Genomic DNA, 19,165 nt, shown 5'->3' with positions numbered 1-19,165 from the left:
TTAACTGACATGCCTAGTTAAATAAAGGTTAAATATTTTATTTATTTAAACACATTATGGAATGTAATCACTCTTGTACAACCCAAAGGAAATTGCTAATCAGTACAATAGCCTATTAAACATAAGTAGGCTATGAAATACCATGTAAAATCAAAAAGAGGGAACTGCATGAGCGGTAGATATGCTAAGGAGGAGGTGGGTAAAAAAATAAAAATAAATACGTTCTCTCCCACAATCGGCGTGCGTTTTCGTTTCAGTTTTTACGGTAGTATTTACATTAGAAAAAACTCAGGAAGTGGCCAAAGATCACAGAAACTTGTCCGACGGAAAGGAAATAATGGGAAATCTCAATTGTATACTCCTCGCGTTCTCTCTCCTCGTATCCTTCTCAAAATCCATTGGAGGAGAAAGTCAGAGCGGCGGGACCTCTGACTTTCTCATCCAATGGGTTATGAGAAGGATACGAGGAGAGAGGACACGAGGAGGGTACGATTGAGATTTTCCCATTTATCTTTTTTATTTTTTTATTTTTACAAAAAGCCGCAGAGGCCACTATGGAAAGACTGTATAGTGTGGCATACCACCCGCTCTTTCTTCAAGCACAGTTCAACAGCGGCTGTGCGTGTTGCAGCACCTCCTGGAAGATCCCCTATTGGCTCTTTCTCGGGGAATGCGCTTGTTTTGACAACTCATTTGATTGTTGGATATGGTTTGAGAGGACGACACGGACTGCAGGTTAAACCGTAGAATTCGTAACAGTTTCTGCATTTTGCAACCTATGCAAACCGGATTAATTTTGGTAGGCTAAACAGGAATTTAGTTTATAAACGCGCGGTCCTTAAAAAAAAAAGGGGGGGGTGGGGGGATTGACTGGATTGAAATGACCATGTCCGAGGAGAAGAATTCGGGGTCTCGGGGGAAAGAGGAAGAGAGCGAGGATGAGAGTGAAATCTTGGAAGAAAGCCCCTGCGGTCGCTGGCAGAAGCGAAAGGAGCAGGTACTGTATTTCTTAGATAATTGTTCAATTCGTGGATGACACATGCGCAATGTACAGCTTGTTTTTATTTCACCAATGAATGCCGAACTCTTCAGTTGCGCAATAAGGGTCACGTTCAGGTGGCTACAATGTTGCAGATTAAATGATTGTCACTTCTATACATTTCTCTGTTCCACTAGCCTTACATGACAGCGAAACATGTCCTTTCTGCTAAATATATTTATGCTGTAATGCCTGAAATGTTGTAGCTAGCTTAAAACAAAAAAAATCTTAACATTCTAACAACTATGATTTTTCTTTTGGTTGTTTTCAAGAAACTTAGAGAAACGTATAGCCATTGACAAAACAAAATATGGCATTGTATCATGTATTATGAAAATATGTCTTGAACGCCTTACAAACAGTCCAACTCATTTTTAGTAAGATCTCCCTTCTTAAGACATTGTTTGTGATGCACAGAATATAGGATTATTATATCAAATTGGTAGGTAAAATGCTTCTTCAGGCATTTGAAGATCTGTAGATCTATGGAGAATATGTGTACCTCAAACACACAATGTCTGTTAAAGGGGAAATCTGCACCCCGTCTCTGTTTTGGTAAATAGCTCAAGGATGGGGCTGAAGCAATGTGACATCTCAAATTAATTGACAAAGTTATGGATGCAAAGACTGACCATTCATGAGAGCGTTTTGAGGCTATACAGTTATATACATACATACAGTATATCACAAACGTGAGTACACCCCTCACATTTTTGTAAATATTTGAGTATATCTTTTCATGTGACAACACTGAAGAAATTACACTTTGCTCCAATGTAAAGTAGTGAGTGTACAGCTTGTATAACAGTGTACATTTGCCGTCCCCTCAAAATAACTCAAAACACAGGCATTAATGTCTAAACCGCTGGCAACAAAAGTGAGTACAAAAGATATTACTCAAATATTTACAAAAAATGTGAGGGGTGTACTCACTTTTGTGACCTACTGTGTGTGTGTGTGTGTTACAGACGATGGAGCAAAACATGCTCAGTTTGTGCTCTGATGAGGTACGACGCTATTACTAAACTCAGGAGGCATTTATTACATTGCATTCTTCAATAGTCAATAGTTTTAAGTTAGGCTATTGGGTGGTGAAGTGACAATCGAACAGCGGTAAATATTAGAGATCGCACCTTCTTTTTTTTTAACGCCTCAGAGACGTCAGCGTCATGAGCTTCTCTTCTTCTTCTTCTCGTACGGCTAATGTAGCAGTGCTGTTCTGCAGTGACTGGGAATCATTTAGGCCTGGCTGTGTAGATGGGGGCGGCAGGTAGCCTAGCGGTTAAGCGCGTTGGGCCAGTAAGGTTGCTGGATCGAACCCCTGAGCTGGCTGTTCTGCCCCCCCCAACAACACCCGCTCCCCGGTCGTCGATGACATGGACGTCGCTTTTTAAGGCATCACCCATCCCCGCACCCCTCAGAGGCAGAAGACCCATTTCGGTTTAATGCGTTCAGTTGTGCAACTGACGAGAGAACTTTCCCCCTGACAGACTATGACAGCATAGGGGTTAGGTGTGAGACTGGGGTTTGGCAAATGAGGTACCTGTGAAAGGGCGATGAAGTGTGGTATGTAGACAGACACTTTGCTGTGAAATTCAATAACTATGATTTTTGAAGTACTATGAGGGGCCCTAGCATACCACATATAGGTGTCGCGCAGTCATCGACATTGGGCGATGGGGGCGTAGTCATACTATAGGCCTCTGACATTGGGCGACGGGGGCGTAGCCTTAGTATAGGCCTCTGACATTGGGCGACGGGGGCGTAGCCATAGTATAGGCCTCCGACATTGGGCGACGGGGGCCTAGCCATAGTATAGGCCTCCGACATTGGGCGACGGGGGCGTAGCCCTAGTATAGACCTCCGTTGCAAAAAATGGTCCAACTTTTGAGAGCTGATGAGCTGCAGGTTTTCGTTCCTCCCTTCAATGTTTTATCACATTTTTTATTTTATTTTTTACATTCAGCAGTGGTCCTGTAGGCTTACTCGGTGCTCTGACAATTGAACAAAGTCATGATCATACCAATATGGGCCAATGAGTGTCCAGTCAATCAAATCACCATGTGGCGGGTAACTTTTTACACAATGCAGTCTACACAAGGCTTCTGAGTTTGTGTTCGCTCATTGCATTCTCTAGATACGTGTTTTTTTTTTTCTTAAGTATACAAACTTATCATGTTTAAACATGTCTGGTAATGGGAGTTGTCTGACCCAGTCACCCCCTAACTCGGCACCTATGATACCATACTAGTCCGTTCTCCTGCCATAGAGTCTGTGTGAAGGCCTACTAATGATACTGTTTCCCCTGTGTACTTGTATGTGTGTGTGTCAAGGGGCTTTAGGACAGGGTGTGTCGTGTTAGAACGAGCCATTCGTACAAAGAGACTGAAAGCCAGGTTTGTTTGCAGAGTTTTTCCACTCAATATGGTTAGCGCCGTCGCTCTGAGAAATGCCTGTTAGATTTTTTTATGAGGAGGCTTGAAAGGCACCACCTCTGTGGTTTCTAGGAGACGGCGAGTATGAGGAAACTGCATTGACTGTGTCCTGGTGGAAACAACAGATTACCAACATTAGCCTCTTTTCTCTTTTGCTCTCATGGGCAGTGTGTTTCCCATCTTTCGTCCAGGTATGAAACCCCAGTTTGTGTATTTCATAAAATATCTGTTCTCTATGTAGGTATGCATTTTACAGTGCTGTTTAGAGTACTGTTCTCCTGCTAGGACCCAGTATTATTAAGACTTTACATAGAAACGGCCTAATAATCAATGTCTATTTCTATTGTAAACTTCACATACTAGTTTTTTTTTTTAGTATACTTACCTAACCCTTGGCAGTATACCTCCCTAAGCCTTGGCAGTATACCTCCCTAAGCCTTGGCAGTATACCTCCCTATGCCTTGGCAGTATACCTCCCTAACCCTTGGCAGTATACCTCCCTATGCCTTGGCAGTATACCTCCCTATGCCTTGGCAGTATACCTCCCTATGCCTTGGCAGTATACCTCCCTATGCCTTGGCAGTATACCTCCCTAACCCTTGGCAGTATACCTCCCTAACCCTTGGCAGTATACCTCCCTAACCCTTGGCAGTATACCTCCCTAGCCCTTGGCAGTACACAACCCTAACCCTATGCCTTGGCAGTACACAACCCTAACCCTATGCCTTGGCAGTATACCTCCCTAGCCCTTGGCAGTATACCTCCCTAACCCTTGGGGGGCATCAGCCCTCCTTTTGATAACCTTGACAAGGGTTCAGCATTGGTCAGATTTGAATGACAAATCCAACACAATAAAAGACTGCAATTATGTTATTTATTATAAATAATGACTGTAATTATCTGTTAGCCTTTTCTCTTTTCCACATATTTTGACATACTGTTTCCAGAGACTTTGCGCTATAGATGTGTTGGCAAATTACCATGGCAATGAGTTATTGTTTTATTTACAATGTTTACTTTTTACTTTTTTTTTTTTACTTTTTAGCTATCTACCAAGCTTACAGTTTAGACAACCGGTCATTGGGGTGGCAGGGTAGCCTAGTGGTTAGAGCGTTGGACTAGTAACCGGAAGGTTGCAAGTTCAAATCCCCGAGCTGACAAGCTACAAATCTGTCGTTCTGCTCCTGAACAGGCAGTTAACCCACTGTTCCTAGGCCGACATTGAAAATAAGAATTTGTTCTTTACTGACCTGACTAGGAAAAAAAAAAAAATATCCTGCCATTAAATGAATGATTGAGTGTTGTGTACTGTGACTCTGGAAGGTACTGACTGACATAACAGGAAACCCCAGATTCCTCTGCCAATGTATAGCTGTGACTGTCTCTAAGACAGTCTCATACAGAACAGGCAGCCTATATATGCATTTCTAGGTATTTTTTAGAACTGTCATCCAGAGTTTGTACATTGGATGATATTTGAAGTGTGTGTGTGTGTGTGTGATTGATAACATTTGGCACACACAGCTGATGCATAGAACATTTTACTTTTGCTAGTGTGTGTGTGTGATTGATTACATTTGGCACACACAGCTGATGCATAGAACATTTTACTTTCGCTAATGTTTCCAAATGCATTCAATAATTCAGGCAGATGCAGTCACCGCTAGCATCTGAGTCAACAGAAAGCACCACATTGGCACAATAGAAATCCTTGTTGGTAGAATGACGGCAAACCCGCAGCGTCACAAGACTGCCATTGAGCTGGCGGATCTGATCTCGGACCTGCTGGAGGGATGTCTGGCTGGGGGGATTAAATGAGAGTAGATCAAACTTTTCGCAAATCCCGCTGTGATCATTTTCCAGGACATTGGCTTGATGAGGCCATCTCTCTGTTCACATTTGACGCAGGTGTTCAGAGTAAATTCATATAACTTTTCAAATGGTTAGTGTACGTACGTACACAAGTTGTTTTTTTTGCAACTGAGACATTTTTTTCTTCTTTTCTTAATCTCTCAAATCTGGACTCGATTGCAATTTTAAGCGACATATAGACTGATCCAGACTCTTAAACTGGCACACACTCGCTCCCTTAGTCTAATCTGCCCTTTTGGCAGCCGATCAGCAGAGCGAGCCCCATTTGCCGAGTCATAGCTGTGACAAAATGACAAAAGCATGAGTTATGTCTGGAGATAACCTTCAACTTTCCATCAGGAAAGTGCTTGTGCTGTAATCTTCGTAGTGGACTCTAGGCTTTGAAGAAGACTGGAATAAATGCAGTACTGTAAGCAACATCCTATCATCTGTAGGTTCTGCCGTATATAGGGGATACACATTTATGAGGAGCATTTTCATTTATTTGGGGAAAACTTTTAAGTTAAACGTTTTGCGAACAGAACATCACTATTTGGGGAAATACAATGGGACCTTCTTTTTTTTAAAGAGAGCTGAACATGTCCGGAATGAAGTCATTTGGATCACCTGAAATGTTAGGTAAATTCACTTTAAAACCGCATCAAAACATTTTATTGAAAATTAAGAATTTTGTATTTACCAACAAGCTGTCTTAATGCAGAATTAGACATTTGAAAGTGTTTTTGTTGCTACTGCTTTTTTGTATCATTACATTTCTCCAAACGTTTAATTTCAAAGTTAAAGTTAAAGGTTAAAGTTTAGGCACTCATTCCAAACGGTTAAGGTTTGGGATAGAGATTAAAAAAAAAACATTAAAATGTGTCCATGACTGGGATTAAACACGCAACCTTCTGATCCAGAGTCATGGGATTACACCTGTCCAACCCCGACCGCAAACCATCAAGTAGACATGTGTTTATGGCTGTTTCCCCTAGTGGCTTTTGAAGGAATTTCCCAAGGTCCTATTGAATGTCCTAGCTGGTATTTACATGGGTATTCTAACCAAAAGTTATTTTCCTCCATTTTGAATGTACCTGTTCCATATTACCTGTTGGGTTGATCCGGCATTCTGTAACTCTTGAGGTTAGAATCTTTGGGGTTCTAATCTACTGCAATGGCATTGGCTTCAAGAAGAGGTAATAACTCCAGGAGGCACTTGTTGACATTCTCCTCCCGGTAACAGATTTGTTTTGGGGACCTTTTTGATGAATGACCAGTCGAACTGCTGTTGTAGTCTGGCTGCGCAACAATATCTTGAAGTCCGACACTTTGCAGCCTCCTTGAATTGGGCCCTTTTAAAAAAAAAAATATATATATATTTTTATTTATATAAATATATATATTTTTTTATTATATATATATATTATATATATATATATTTTTTTTTTAAACTGTATTACAGTCAACATCCCAAAATTGGACAAAAATATCTATAGCAGCCTAATGAGGTTTGTGTATGGCTTTATACAGTGTATTCAACCATACATGAACCAGCCTGTATGACAATACCCAATCCACTTAAAATAGCCTGAATACAAAGATTAACTTCAATGGCAAGGACAGGACTCGACATTGATCATTCTTTTCTCCTCTCTCCAAACATTATTTCACTAAAATTACATTTCATGAACCGAAGAATTTCATAATGCTGCCTGCTTGTTTGCCAGTGTTAAAATAAGCATGAATTATACCCGTAGTAGTTAGTAAGGTTGGCTATTGAAACCTTAACTAAGAACCTAAATCTATGTGTTTTTAAAAATGTGTTGATATGACATTTTCTAGTTTTATAGATATAACTGGATGAGTATATATTATATCTACAAATGTCATATAACTCAAAATGTCCCTAACAGATGCATGTATGGTTCTTTGTTGGGTTCAATTGATGGCTTAAACGTCACAGCAAACAAATCCCATGGTTTTCAACCCATAGCCCAAGATTATGATAACTCTGTGTCGTCACAAAGTAACATCAGGTAATTTTATTAGATGGTTTGACACCGGAGTTAGTTAATCCAATATTTTGCGCCGTACCTTGAGTTGTCCTATGTAGGCCAGTAGATGCAGCATCCACGATAATCCTAATATCAGGGAAATGTTAACTAATCGGGATTCAGGGGATGATGCTAGCTAATCAAATAATAACAAATGTAAATGCTGTGTACACAGTTTAATAGCAGGTATAAAAGTTTAATAGCAGGTATAAAAGTTTAATAGCAGGTATAAAAGTTTAATAGCAGGTATAAAAGGTGCAGTGAAATGCTAGTTCCCTCAACATTGCAGTACAATAATCAATAACAATAAGTCAAATGACAACCAGTAATAGAAGAGGTAGTATTTTTACCTTTATTTAACTAGACAAGTCAGTTAAGAACAAATTCTTATTTTCAATGACGGCCAAGGAACAGTGGGTTAACTGCCTGTTCAGGGGCAGAACGACAGATTTGTACCTTGTCAGCTCAGGGATATGAACTTGCAACCTTTCGGTTACTAGTCCAACTCTCTAACCACTAGGCTACCCTGCCGCCCCAACTAGTATGTCTAGTACTAGCCTGACATGTACACAATAGGATAGGTGAAAGAATAATCTGTCTGTGCCCTTGACCATGGCACTTATTTCTAATTTCTCCTGTAAATCGCTCAGCAGAAGAGCATCAGCTAAATGACTAAAACTGTAAGTATGACTGTATTTACAATATAACATGGGTAGTGTCAAAAGTAAATAACAGATTACTGTAGATGCCACAACTGGCCTAATACATAGACAACTCAACATTAATTTCATTAATTTCCAATCTAGATTGGCTGAGCCCTCCATTAAGTGGTACAGCAGGATAGGAAGAACTTTAATGTATCGAGGGGAAAACTATCTTAATACAAAAATACATTACAAAAATACATTGCACGTTACCCATGTCCTAGATATTGTACACGTTGTACAACCACATACATATTGCACAACTGCCCTGACACATTTTGTCAGTGACTCGGGAACACAGCTCAACTTAATTTATTGCTATTTAGGTATTTGATGGACATGGCAATAATGCAGGATGCTTGTACCTGTTCAGCTTACACGTAGCGACCCGATAGGGTCTGCCTGAGGGGACGAGCTGATACTCAGAATTACATGGGAGTGGTCTGAAAGAATCTCTGATAACGGTCTGTTCAACAGTAAAGAAGGCTACTGCATCACACCCATGATCTTCATGGCAGTTTGCAGGCAATTTGAGAGGCCTAATATGGGGGTGCTCTTCACCCGTACAATTAGGCACATTTCCATAAGTCTGCTTTGCCTCTGGACGATATGGGCGGGGGCGTATGCCTTATGACTAACGTGACATGGTGTGATGACAGAAACATACAGGAACTCAAATCCTTCTGTTCACCTGATTTAGAATTCCTCACAATCAAATGTAGACCGCATTATCTACCAAGAGAATTCTCTTCGATTATAATCACAGCCGTATATATCCCCCAAGCAGACACATCGATGGCTCTGAACGAACTTTATTTAACTCTCTGCAAACTGGAAACGATTTATCCGGAGGCTGCATTCATTGTAGCTGGGGATTTTAACAAGGCTAATCTGAAAACAAGACTCCCTAAATTTTATCAGCATATCGATTGCGCAACCAGGGGTGGAAAGACCCTGGATCATTGTTACTCTAACTTCCGCGACGCATATAAGGCCCTGCCCCGCCCCCTTTCGGAAAAGCTGACCACGACTCCATTTTGTTGATCCCTGCCTACAGACAGAAACTAAAACAAGAGGCTCCCACGCTGAGGTCTGTCCAACGCTGGTCCGACCAAGCTGACTCCACACTCCAAGACTGCTTCCATCACGTGGACTGGGAGATGTTTCGTATTGCGTCAGACAACAACATTGACGAATACGCTGATTCGGTGTGCGAGTTCATTAGAACGTGCGTTGAAGATGTCGTTCCCATAGCAACGATTAAAACATTCCCTAACCAGAAACCTTGGATTGATGGCATCATTCGTGTGAAACTGAAGGCACGAACCACTGCTTTTAATCAGGGCAAGGTGTCTGGTAACATGACTGAATACAAACAGTGCAGCTATTCCCTCCGCAAGGCTATCAAACAAGCTAAGCGCCAGTACAGAGACAAAGTAGAATCTCAATTCAACGGCTCAGACACAAGAGGCATGTGGCAGGGTCTACAGTCAATCACGGACTACAGGAAGAAACCCAGCCCAGTCACGGACCAGGATGTCTTGCTCCCAGGCAGACTAAATAACTTTTTTGCCCGCTTTGAGGACAATACAGTGCCACTGACACGGCCTGCAACGAAAACATGCAGTCTCTCCTTCACTGCAGCCGAAGTGAGTAAGACATTTAAACGTGTTAACCCTCGCAAGGCTGCAGGCCCAGACGGCATCCCCAGCCGCGCCCTCAGAGCATGCGCAGACCAGCTGGCCGGTGTGTTTACGGACATATTCAATCAATCCCTATACCAGTCTGCTGTTCCCACATGCTTCAAGAGGGCCACCATTGTTCCTGTTCCCAAGAAAGCTAAGGTAACTGAGCTAAACGACTACCGCCCCGTAGCACTCACATCCGTCATCATGAAGTGCTTTGAGAGACTAGTCAAGGACCATATCACCTCCACCCTACCTGACACCCCAGACCCACTCCAATTTGCTTACCGCCCAAATAGGTCCACAGACGATGCAATCTCAACCACACTGCACACTGCCCTAACCCATCTGGACAAGAGGAATACCTATGTGAGAATGCTGTTCATCGACTACAGCTCGGCATTCTACACCATAGTACCCTCCAAGCTCGTCATCAAGCTCGAGACCCTGGGTCTCGACCCCGCCCTGTGCAACTGGGTTCTGGACTTCCTGACGGGCCGCCCCAGGTGGTGAGGGTAGGCAACAACATCTCCTCCCCGCTGATCCTCAACACTGGGGCCCCACAAGGGTGCGTTCTGAGCCCTCTCCTGTACTCCCTGTTCACCCACGACTGCGTGGCCATGCACACCTCCAACTCAATCATCAAGTTTGCGGACGACACAACAGTGGTAGGCTTGATTACCAACAACGACGAGACGGCCTACAGGGAGGAGGTGAGGGCCCTCGGAGTGTGGTGTCAGGAAAATAACCTCACACTCAACGTCAACAAAACTAAGGAGATGATTGTGGACTTCAGGAAACAGCAGAGGGAACACCCCCATCCACATCGATGGAACAGTAGTGGAGAGGGTAGCAAGTTTTAAGTTCCTCGGCATACACATCACAGACAAACTGAATTGGTCCACTCACACAGACAGCATCGTGAGGAAGGCGCAGCAGCGCCTCTTCAACCTCAGGAGGCTGAAGAAATTCGGCTTGTCACCAAAAGCACTCACAAACTTCTACAGATGCACAATCGAGAGCATCCTGGCGGGCTGTATCACCGCCTGGTATGGCAACTGCACCGCCCTCAACCGTAAGGCTCTCCAGAGGGTAGTGAGGTGTGAGGTCTGCACAACGCATCACCGGGGGCAAACTACCTGCCCTCCAGGACACCTACACCACCCGATGCTACAGGAAGGCCATAAAGATCATCAAGGACATCAACCACCCGAGCCACTGCCTGTTCACCCCGCTGTCATCCAGAAGGCGAGGTCAGTACAGGTGCATCAAAGCTGGGACCGAGAGACTGAAAAACAGCTTCTATCTCAAGGCCATCAGACTGTTAAACAGCCACCACTAACATTGAGTGGCTACTGCCAACACACTGTCAATGACACTGACTCTACTCCAGCCACTTTAATAATGGGAATTGATGGGAAATGATGTAAATATATCACTAGCCACTTTAAACAATGCTACCTTATATAATGTTTACATACCCTACATTATTCATCTCATATGCATACGTAGATACTGTACTCTATATCATCGACTGCATCCTTATGTAATACATGTATCACTAGCCACTTTAACTATGCCACTTGGTTTACATACTCATCTCATATGTATATACTGTACTCGATATCATCTACTGTATCTTGCCTATGCTGCTCTGTACCATCACTCATTCATATATCCTTATGTACATATTCTTTATCCCCTTACACTGTGTATAAGACAGTAGTTTTTTTGGAATTGTTAGTTAGATTACTTGTTCGTTATTACTGCATTGTCGGAACTAGAAGCACAAGCATTTCGCTACACTCGCATTAACATCTGCTAACCATGTGTATGTGACAAATAAAATTTGATTTGATATGACTCTAGTCACGAGCATCTCCTGAGGATGAGTTCCTGAGCTGGTGGGTAGATTATCAGATCGTATCAGGAAACACATCAACAAGAACATTCCAATTAAGTTCTCTGGAACCTGCAATCTTTTGAGGACAACCAGCTTGTTTGTACCCGAATAGCCCCCTTTAGGAAAGAAAAGCAAGTCCGATGTGGGGTTCTGTCCTTTGTCACCCTCTCAGCTCACTGCCAGCGAAAAGCACATCCAGAAAGACATCTGTGTTGCAACATGGGGCTCTGTAGATGGCCTTGTTCCTGTTGTGTTTTTCTTCTCCCCAGGTTTCTTGGAAAGGCAACTGACGTGGGCGTTTTTACTTGTTTCTAAAACTCTGGGCTTTGTGGGGGGAATACGCTCTAGCCACTACTTGTAAACGTATGCCATGAGTGTGTGGCTTGTAAACGTATGCCATGAGTGTGTGGCTTGTAAACGTATGCCATGAGTGTGTGGCTTGTAAACGTATGCCATGAGTGTGTTGCTTTGTACCCATAGGAATTTCCAGAGAAAACCTGTCAGTCACTCATGTTCATGGCTTGGTATGTAAAGTACCAGTCAAAAGTTTGGACACACCTACTCATTCCAGGGTTTTTCTTTGTTTGTACTATTTTCTACATTGTAGAATAATAGTGAAGACATCAACTATGAAATAACACCCATGGAATCATGTCGTAACCAAAAATGTGTTAAACAAATCAAATTATATTGGAAAATGTTTTGCAACGGAAAACGTTTCTACTGGCTAAATTCAGATGGGTCCCTCCCCGTTTCGTTTGCTGCCGGTTGGTTCATAGAGCAAACGGTAAGCAGTTACCGTTGCAGAGCGTTTTTGCAACGGAATCCGACTAATGAATACACCACTACTTGTTGGTCCACTGATTGGCCAGGCTTCCTCTCACTTTAGAGAATTTGCAATAGCATGTCACCTCTCTCCTGGGCTGCATTCCATTCCAAAAAAATCCTTCCCCCAAAATGCTCCCTTTCCATCACATTCAAGGGGGATCCCCAAAATAAGAAGGGGGGCAGCAAAGGGATGTAAGTGATTGGAGGGAGAAGTTACATTACCTCAGTCCCTCTTTATTTTTTCCTCTGCGCCAGTGTCACGAACCGGCTCAAAGCCCGTAACAAAAAGGGAGACAACGTGGAGATGAGGAGTAAACTAAGTACAATATACAATGGTGTGTGTGTGTTTTGCATGCATCAATGTGATATTGCAGGGTGTTGAAAGTTGCCAAAGCAAACAACCAAAAGGCCACCAAGATACACAACAAAATCTAGAAAGGTGCCTGCATGGAGAGAGTCTCCTCCATGAATGTGGAAGAGGTCTATTTATCCTGGGAGACACCGGGCCCAGGTGTGTCTGCATGGAGAGAGTCTCCTCCATGAATGTGGAAGAGGTCTATTTATCCTGGGAGACACCGGGCCCAGGTGTGTCTGCATGGAGAGAGTCTCCTCCATGAATGTGGAAGAGGTCTATTTATCCTGGGAGACACCGGGCCCAGGTGTGTCTGCATGGAGAGAGTCTCCTCCATGAATGTGGAAGAGGTTTATTTATCCTGGGAGACACCGGGCCCAGGTGTGTAGGCATGGAGAGAGTCTCCTCCATGAATGTGGAAGAGGTTTATTTATCCTGGGAGACACCGGGCCCAGGTGTGTAGGCATGGAGAGAGTCTCTTCCATGAATGTGGAAGAGGTCTATTTATCCTGGGAGACACCGGGCCCAGGTGTTTCCCATGTAGCTGACGACCCTCCCAACTCCGCCCACCGGCATCCTAATAAGGAAAACAAGAGCAAAGAGAGAATACGGCAGACAGAGTGGAAGGGTCATCACACCAGTTAGAAAGTATTTTTCTTTTTTTTTGAAGAGCCACAATTTAAGATCTTTTCAACAAAATCTTCTCAGATCTGTCATTACTGAGGCTGAGATCAACCTTTTTCCCCCCCCAGGAATATGTATGGATGTATTTTATTTAACATTTTCGTTGCCTTCTGTCACAGCCAGGCTCTGGCCCAGCTAAACACACGTGATGCATGAGTCATCGTTTAAAGTTTGTGGCTGGTTTATAGTGAACTATAAGTGTACTGTACAGTTATTTCCAGATAACTGCCGTGACACCAATGTCGGCCGGGGCAATCAATAATGTGGCCCATCTATGAGATTGAACATCAATATTATCTTTTCTACCACACCGGATCCACACGCCCACGACATTCTTTACAGTCAATAGTGATGGATCCTGTGAGATAAGGACATGTGACATATGTCTACAAAACAGTGCACAGCGACTTGCCAAGAATTACCGTAACGTTTTGAGTAGCTGGAATGGCACTTAATAATCACTGCGTTCTCAAGGACATCGTCAAAAAGAGACATTTTGAAAAGTCCTGCTGCAAGAGCTGCTATTCCAATGATGGAGAATACAGAAGTCATTTTTTAAAGTGGACAATATTAAAGTTGAAAGTGGACAATATTAAAGTTTAAAGTGGACAATATTACAGTTTTTAAAGTGGACAATATTACAGTTTAAAGTGGACAATATTACTATATTACACAACAGGCTACACCATTGGAGTAATGCATGATATTATATGGTTGCTATCGGAAACACCTTTGCATAGCACAGTTATCATCTTTCTTTCCCCCCTTTGTAACCCTCAATATGTTTTTTTGGTAGCCAGTACACAATTATTCAATGTTTTCTATGATCCTTTCTTTGAAAATATTGGGTACAAGAGAGACCTTTTTATATCACCAAAACACTAGGTTCGGTTTTTGTACAAGCCAACAGTAACTCCGTAGTCTACATATGAGCTGAACGCTTCAAGATCAAGAGGAGCGTGTGAGCTGGAGTATCTCCTCTTTTTATCTCAAGGCTTATTGAAGGGAAATTAGATTTTTTACAATGTTGCAGGAACTAGGCCACTGTCTTCATACCGTCCCAATGTGTCCGAGGTTTGAGTTACTCTACAGCCTCCACAGATGCTGCCTTAAGACTTGACCCCAAAGACGCAAATCATAATAAATGAATCTAGTCAATGCCAACGATGGGAGTAAACAGCCCTCAAGATGACCAAGGGATTCCTGTATTAATTTGAATGACATTGTGGCTTCCACTGTAACGTTCACATGACTTGTGACTTATAATTATACTGAACAAAAAATATATAAACGTGACATGTAAAGTGTTGGTCCCATATTTCATTAGCTGAAATAAAAGATCCCAGAAATGTTCCAGAAGCACAAGTGGCTTATTTCTCTCAAATTTTGTGCACATTTGTTTACGTCTTTGTTAGTGAGCATTTCCCTTTTGCAAAGATTTATCCCAACTCCCGTCTCCACAGAAGGCCTTTTGGTAGGCCGTTATTGTAAATAAGAATTTGTTCTTAATGGACTTGCCCATTGTGCTGGGGACAATAAAAGGCCACTCTAAAATGTGCAGTTTTGTCATGCCCTCTTCACAACTTGTGCTTGGACCATGTTAGTTTGTTTGATGTGGACGCCAAGGAACTTGCCGCTCTCAACCTGCTCCACTGCAGCCCTATCGATGACAATGGAGGTGTGCTCGGTCCTCGTTTTTCTGTAGTCTACAATCATCTCCTTTGTCTTGATCACGTTGAGGGAGAGGTTGTTGTCCTTGTACCACACGGTCAGGTCACCAGAGCTGTTGCCATAGTTAATTTCTCTACCATAAAGCAGCCTCCAATAATGTTTTAGAGAATTGGGTGAGGCCTTCCAACCGGCCTCCAATAATGACTATTTATTTCAATTGACTGATTTCCTTATGCACTTTATCCCTGTAAAATCCTTCAGATTTTGTTCAGTGTAGTTATTTTTACACAGCAGTAAGCCTTTATGCTTGCAGACAGTCTGATAACGTGTCGAAAGGGGGGGACTGGAACTCTCAGGTAGCGTGACCGTGTTGTGACGTGTTCCCTGGGTTTGTTAACACATGTTTCATTAACGAATGACTTTAACAGACTTGAAATGGAATTGACCCAATCCTGTTAAAGTGAGCTGAAGAGTTTTAATTTACTGCTTGAGTTCTCTGGCACAATGCATTCCTTGGCAAAGGGGAAACACTAAGAATTGTGGTGACTGTGATTGCCTGCCTGAGATAATTAGCCAGTGACTGTGGCAAATTGCTATTTGTTGACATGCGGGTCACATCATGCGTACAGGTACTGGCATGCTTTGTGAGCTTGATTCCTGCCTGATTCAACCAGTATGAAGGTTACTGCCAAAAAGCAAGTAATGTCCATTTTGAAGGGCACTTTAACATTCTATAAGCTTTTCAGACAAAGTGGATCAATGTAACGCTGCAACAAAGGAATAACATTTTGTAAATGGGTCATGTAAAATAAGGCAATATTGCAGGTTTCTCAGAATCAAAATTAGAAAGAGGGAATAATGGATTAACTTTTCCAATGCTAGTTAAAGATGGGCTTTATTCTGGTGCTGCTCTGCACATACAAGCTTTTCAGCTAGCTCTGGTCCAACGATAGTTAAACCAACTCTCTGAAGTTCAAAGACATTCAAAGTTCCTCCATAGAAGCCACTCCTCCGTAGGTATAATTCTGTGGGCCTAATTCAGATAATGCACGTCATAAGATGCCCAGTACTTCAAGCCTCCTCCACCCTCTCTTGCTCTCTCCCCACCCTCAAATTTCAGTCGCATCTCGTGCCCTACATTTGTCTGTCCAGTGCATGTAAACAACTAAAAATTACCTGCTCCAGCAAGCTGATCTAGTCACACTGATTGCTTGGTGATGTAATTTAATGTTGCACTAAATGTAAAAAGTGTGTGTATATTTCGAAGGTTGAGAAAGGAACTCAATTCAGCAAGAAAAGAAAAGTCCCCTTTTCAGGACCCTGTCTTTCAAAGAAAATTTGAAAAAATCCAAATAACTTCACAGATCTTCACTTGTAAAGGTTTTAAACACTGTTTCCCATGCTTGTTCAATGAACCATAAACAATTCATGAACATGCACCTGTGGAACGGTCGTTAAGACACTAACAGCTTACAGACGGTAGGCAATTAAGGTCACAGTTATGAAAACTTAGGACACTAAAGAGGCCTTTCTACTGACACTGAAAAACACCAAAAGAAAGATGCCCAGGGTCCCTGCTCATCTGCGTGAATGTGCCTTAGGCATGCTGCAAAGAGGCATGAGGACAGCAGATGTGGCCAGGGAAATAAATTGCAATGTCCGTACTGTGAGACGACGAAGACAGTAATACAGGGAGATAGGACGGACAGCTGATCGTCCTCGCAGTGGCAGACCACGTGTAGCAACACCTGCACAGGATCGGTACATCCGAGCATCACACCTGCGGGACAGGTACAGGATGGCAACACCAACTGCCTGAGTTACCCCAGGAATGCACAATCCCTCCATCAGTGCTCAGACTGTCCGCAATAGGCTGAGAGGCTGGACTGAGGGCTTGTAGACTTGTTGTAAGGCAGGTCCTCACCAGACATCACCAGCAACGTTGCCTATGGGCACAAACCCACCTTCGCTGGACCAGACGTGACAGGGAGAAAGTGCTCTTCACTGACGAATCGCGTTTTTGTCTCACCAGGGGTGATGTTCGGATTTGCGTTTATCGTCGAAGGAATTAGCGTTACACCGAGGCCTGTACTCTGGAGCGGGATCGATGTGGAGGGTCCGTCATGGTCTGGGGCGGTGTGTCACAGCATCATCAGACTGAGCTTGTCATTGCAGGCCATCTCAACGCCGTGCATTACAGGGAAGACGTCCTTTTCCCTCATGTGGTACCCTTCCTGCAGGTTCATCCTAGCATGACAATGCCATACCGCTCATTCTGTGCGTGATTTCCTGCAAGGCAGGAATGTCAGTGTTCTGCCATGGCCAGCAAAGAGCCTGGATCTCACGTCTAGGACCTGTTGGATCGGAGGGCTAGGGCCACACCCCCCCCCAGAAATGTCCGGGAACTTGCAGGTGCCTTGGTGGAAGTTGTTGGGTAACATCTGGTGCAGTCCATGAGGAGGAGATGCAGCTGGTGGCCACACCAGATACTGACTGTTACTTTTGATTTCCCCCCCCTTTTGTTCAGGGACACATTATTCCATTTCTGTTAGTCTCATATGTCTGTGGAACTTGTTCAGTTTGTTCATACAAATATTTACACATGTTAAATTTGCTGAAAAATAAGCGCAGTTGTGGGGACGGTTTCTTTTTTTGGGGGGGGGGTGAGTTTATATAAACACTTTGTGTTCGAACCAGTTTATCAGAACAGTGGAACGGGGGGTGGGAAATAATGCTTCTGTTCAGAACAAAACGATTGGGAAAATAACTTTGGTTCCAACTCCTGCTTTGTTGTGCCTTACCAACCTTTGTGTGGTAAAGAGAAACTGCATGAACATTTTTAGAATTGCAATAACCAGTGGCCCCTAATGTAAACTTCTGCCTCAAATATGTAGCTATAATATTGTCTATTTTAGTTGGTGTACTTTTGATAACCAATAAAGTGGACAATATTACAGTTTAAAGTGGACAATTACTAGTTTTTTTTTTTTTTTTTTGTGTTGATACAACAGAGAGACACAACCAATGGTGTAAAACTGCTTTGCTTTATCTTGGCCAGGTCGCTGTTGTAAATGAGAACTTATTCTCAACTAGCCTACCTGGTTAAATAAAGGTGACATAAATAAAAACTTATTCCAAACTTAAGTTCTGTGCTCTCGGCTTTACCTCAGAGGGCTAATACTGTCTGGAGGCCTGCAGGCAACACTGGTTCGATATCCAGTTGGTCACAGTGGGGTATGTGGTTTTCCAGCCCTCCAATCTTTCACCATTTGGCCTACTGAGACGCCACGGAGTCTGAGGCAGATTGTGCACAATGCACGTCACAAATAAGACACTCGTACAACTCCAGTCTAAACCACAGCCTATTACATTTTGATAAAGTGGATGACTCAGGCCTTGAATAAGTTACTTTTTTAACGGGCTCGGGCTCGGGCTCGCTGGTGGAAAAACCTCACAGTAAAGTATTTTTTTTATAGATGTTTCTTCTCAACAACAGCCCTCCCACTGAGTGATAATGTCTGAATCCCAAATGGCACCCGATTCCCTTTATAGTGCACTACTTTTGTTCAGGGTCCATAGGGCTCTAGTGAAAAGTAGTGCACTATATAGGGAATAGGGTGCCATTTTTTGGGTATGTGTGTGAGTGAGAGATTATACATCCGGCAACCTTTTTTAGGGGAAGCATGGTAATCAGAACCTGCTGTTATGCGTACTGAAGACTGCAGTGGTCCAACAAACATCGCTGTGCAAGACAGAACTACAAGCCACTGCACTAATGAATGAATGAGAGAACATCTAAATATTGTGCTGGATTGGCTACAATTCTGGATACTATTGTTTATTTGACAGTGACCACTTAAAAGGAGTACATTACACCGGTGTTTAAAAAAAAAAAACATTTCTAGACTATCCCGTCTTAACTGCAGATAGTTTCCGTATCCAATATTTTTGAGCTGTGA

General features: G+C 42.9%; 1 protein-coding gene across 3 annotated transcripts in view; it reads left to right on the top strand.

Annotated features, from left to right (window-relative positions):
* The first annotated feature begins 474 nt into the window (after positions 1–474).
* Positions 475–19,165, top strand: part of LOC112227236 (nuclear receptor-binding protein 2) — a 55,505-nt gene continuing 36,814 nt past the window's right edge. The window contains exon 1 of one of the 3 annotated variants that reach the window (XM_042308181.1): positions 475–997. In XM_042308181.1, coding sequence (XP_042164115.1) covers positions 881–997 — 117 coding nt within the window. In that variant the 5' untranslated portion in view covers positions 475–880. The remainder of the gene's footprint in view (positions 998–19,165) is intronic. The other 2 variants (XM_024392130.2, XM_024392129.2) reach the window with 2 other exon arrangements.

This window comes from Oncorhynchus tshawytscha, linkage group LG28 (assembly GCF_018296145.1).
Source record: "Oncorhynchus tshawytscha isolate Ot180627B linkage group LG28, Otsh_v2.0, whole genome shotgun sequence".
NCBI classification, from domain to species: Eukaryota; Metazoa; Chordata; class Actinopteri; order Salmoniformes; family Salmonidae; genus Oncorhynchus; species Oncorhynchus tshawytscha.
The sequence above is the reverse complement of the archived record's forward strand: the minus strand, read 5'-3'. Positions and strand labels throughout refer to the sequence as shown.